This window comes from Cornus florida, unplaced genomic scaffold (genome assembly GCF_030987335.1).
Source record: "Cornus florida cultivar Cherokee Brave unplaced genomic scaffold, ASM3098733v1 CherokeeBrave_3.0.0_Hap2_Chr06, whole genome shotgun sequence".
In the NCBI taxonomy this organism is placed as follows: domain Eukaryota; kingdom Viridiplantae; phylum Streptophyta; class Magnoliopsida; order Cornales; family Cornaceae; genus Cornus; species Cornus florida.
The window spans coordinates 81,587,550-81,591,368 of NW_026775576.1; the positions used below are offsets into that span (position 1 = coordinate 81,587,550).

General features: G+C 35.7%; 1 protein-coding gene across 1 annotated transcript; it reads right to left on the minus strand.

Annotated features, from left to right (window-relative positions):
- Nucleotides 1–2,074: 2,074 nt before the first annotated feature.
- On the minus strand, nt 2,075–3,549 carry LOC132312329 (acetyl-coenzyme A carboxylase carboxyl transferase subunit beta, chloroplastic-like). Its single transcript, XM_059810666.1, has one exon. It carries the CDS (start codon nt 3,532–3,534, stop codon nt 2,197–2,199), a length of 1,338 nt encoding a protein of 445 aa, XP_059666649.1. The 5' UTR covers nt 3,535–3,549; the 3' UTR covers nt 2,075–2,196.
- Nucleotides 3,550–3,819: the final 270 nt, after the last annotated feature.

The window sequence follows — 3,819 nt, forward strand, 5'->3', positions numbered from 1 at the left end:
CCGCAACTGACATCTAGCGGAGGGATTCAGTAATAGCGGTCTGGCTTAGCTCATTCACTACCTGCTTCAATCTATCACCCAAGAAAGCCTTGGATTTCTTTGAAATTGACTAACAGGTTGACTCCACTGAGTAAGTTGGGTAGCACGGCATATGGATATTGGGTAAAAAAACCTATTTGCTCCATTTGACCAAAAATGCACTTCAAAAGAGATTGTTCACTGAGAGCGAGCGTAAGGTTCAATGAAATAGACCTTCATCCATAGAGCAGAGGAACCAGACAGATTTCGCACCGAGTTTTACGGGGACACAGGGTAAGCAAGGAAGTCTCGCTGCAGGCAAGTAGTCTCGGTTGCCTTATCTAATTCATATAACGAAAGATTTGTGGACAAAAAAGTTTGTTTTATGGTTGTTCCGTATACGTTTGATTTGGCTCGAATGAGCGTTCTAAAGAAACTTCAGTTAAGTTATGTTATAGAGCGAATTCTTGAGTTTTTCCCTCCTGCCGAGAAAGCATTCATTCTTATTCTTCCGTTTTCATTTCTCAAAAGACTTCAATCGGTACACGCAGGAAATAAGCCAATTCAGCAGCTTTTTGTTCAATTTCTCGTGGAGTCAAATTCTCATCAGTACGAGTCAAGGGAATAGCCCCCTGACCTCTGATTTCCATATAAAGGACACGACGAGCATAAATACCCTCTTTAACTTCTATTCTGACGGACTGAATATCTTTTATAAGGAATCGGAGGAAGATGCGGCGATTTTTCCAGGAAATCCCCAACGAAAAATACATACTATTCCTTCTTTTATATCAAATCGATCATAACCACTACCTACATTCCATGAAATTGTGGACCACAAATAGGAGCTAATAAAGAGACCCGCAATCCCATAAAAAGACGTCACGAGCCCTTGTGGAAAAAAAATGATTTGCTGAGACGGAAATAAAGATATCAAATTTCTACCAAGATAACTGGAAATTCCAACCAATAAGAATCCTAATGAACCTAAAAAAGGATAAAGGCCCAGCAGAAATTACCTGTTTTTCGAGACCCCGTTATAAGTTCTATCCATATACGTTCTGATCGCCAACTCATACTTGATCCGGTTGTATTTTATTGGAATTGAGAGAATAACCCAAATGAATTTGACTTTACTCTTTTTGTTTCCGAAATAACTCTCATCAACTAGCACTATTTTGATGTAAACCTTTAGGAGTAATTCATCAAATTGGTTAGATATAAAAAAATAACATCCCCTTCATATGATTCTACTCGAGATATTAACACACATATAGATAGATTGACTTTCCATTTCAGATATCCGCCGATCCCGATCTATTTGAAAATAGCTAGAATTCATTTACCCATATATCGTGTTTCTGCATGCATAAGAGCTATTTCATTTATGTTCGGCGGAAGCCGCATGTTATACCATATTCCACTCAATAAATATCAATGTTATGATACAAGTCTAAGTTTTGAAAAAAAAAATGGATGCAATTTAGTCCCATCGGGTCTAAACAATCTTGTTGTTTTGAACATGAAGAGATAAAGAAGCCATTGCAATTGCCGGAAATACTATGCCTACTACAGGCACCAAAATAGAGGAAAAGTCAAAAGTTGCCATAGAATGGGTACCTCGATTTACTATTAAAGATATCTTATAATAATTATAATTCTAATTAGTATATATCTAAGTGAGTATATATAATAAGCGCAAGGAATGTAGAACTAACTAAATGGACTTATTCATCTTTCTACTTTCTACATAAAATATATGTATGATAATCGATTTTATTAGTCTTCTTCTTTTCTTCTTGTCTTTAAATTTAATAAAAAAAGAGTTTCTTACAAATTACCGAAAGATTCGTTAGAATCCGACCTAACGGGGATTCTTTGTAAAAAATGGGGATTCTCGGGAGATATAGAAAGATACAAAAATCTATATTTTCTATATTTGAATTATATACAGACGTAAGAAAGGAAAATGAAATTCGTTTTTTTATCTTGTTGCTAGAGGCTTCCTGATTACTAGTCAGTAATATAGGTAAAAAAAAGAATTTTCCATAATTTTTGATTTTTTCTACAATTAGATCTTATGTCATCAAAGAAAACTCTATTCTTCTGATTTTGACTTTGATTTCGATAAACTAACTACTTGTTTGCTACAAATAAAATAATTGAACTTAATGTGCTCTACTTGCTTGAATTTTGATTTAAAGGAAAGAAAGCGTGGAGCTGAAATAATTCACTCAGAACGCCCTTTAAAGGATTACGCGGTACGATTAAATCGAATAAGCCCTTCTGGAATAAATATTCGGCTGCTTGTGAACCTTCGGGTACTGTTTTATGCAATGTTTGTTCAATTACTCTTTTACCCGCAAATGCAATGTAGGCATTGGGTTCGGCAATAATGATATCCCCCAACATACCAAAACTGGCTGTCACCCCACCAGTAGTAGGCGATGTAAGGATTGATACATAAAATAACTTTTTATTTGATTGATAATCATATAAAGCAGAAGAAATTTTAGCCATTTGCATCAAGCTCAAACTTCCTTCTTGCATGCGTGCCCCTCCCGAAGCACATACTATAATAAGAGGTAGAAATTTATTGGTAGCATACTCGACCAAACGGGTAATTTTCTCCCCAACTACGGATCCCATACTACCCCCCATAAACTGAAAATCCATAACCCCAATTGCTATGGGAATACCGTTTAGTTGGCCGATGCCTGTTTGAACAGCCTCAGTTAACCCTGTTTTTATTTGATAAGAATCGATACGATCTTTATAAGGCTCCTCATCCGAATGAAATTCAATAGGATCCAGAGAGACCATGTTTTCATCCAGAGGATCCCAAGTGCCCGGATCAATCGAAAGTTCGATTCTATCTGAACTACTCATTTTCAAATGATATCCACATTGTTCACAAATATTCATTTTTGACTTCAAAAATTTCTTATAATTTAATCCATAACAATTTTCGCATTGAACCCACAAATGCTTGTATTTTTGAGTTACATCGAGATCATTAGAACTTTCTCTTATAGTTAAATCACTACCATTCATGCTGGTTTTTATACCGGAACTATCGCTTTTACTACTATTTCTACTTTCACCACAAATGGAACTATAAATGTAACTGTCACTATCACTGTAATTGTCACTATCACTTAAAATGTAAGTATCAATACAGATTTGAGAATGAAGATAACTATCAATGCAACTATTAATGTGATTATTCCAACTATATTGAGTATCATACATGTAACGATCATAGTAGGGATCGTTACTCTTAGATCCCTTATTCCGATAACTATAAAAAGAACTTTCTAGTTCACTTAGAAAAGAATGATCATTGTCAATCTCAAAAATCTGATTTTCAATATCAAAATATATAGAATAACTGTCCCCATTATTATCCCTAACTAAAAAAGTGTCATCAGAAATGAAATTCCGAATGTCCTTGACACTGAATAAATGATCAACATTCCTATTAAAAGAGATCCGGTTTTTAAAGTAACTATACATAGCCAGCCATCATTGAAGGAGACAATCCACAAAGAAAATCAGTCTGAGCACGCTTGCCAATTCATTAGAGTTTGCACTTTATAATCCTACTCAAACAGGACCATTTGCTCTTAAATCTGCTCGATCTAATCCGCTTGCTGTCTCAAGTTCCCTTGTGACCTTGTGGACCGAAAGAGAAGATCAAGACGGAACGGGAGGGCAGAGGGGGATAGCATTGGTCAACGGTAAGAGGGGTGTCGATCCCCTCTGAACTTATTCATAAAGTGAAAACTGCTCGGACGAATG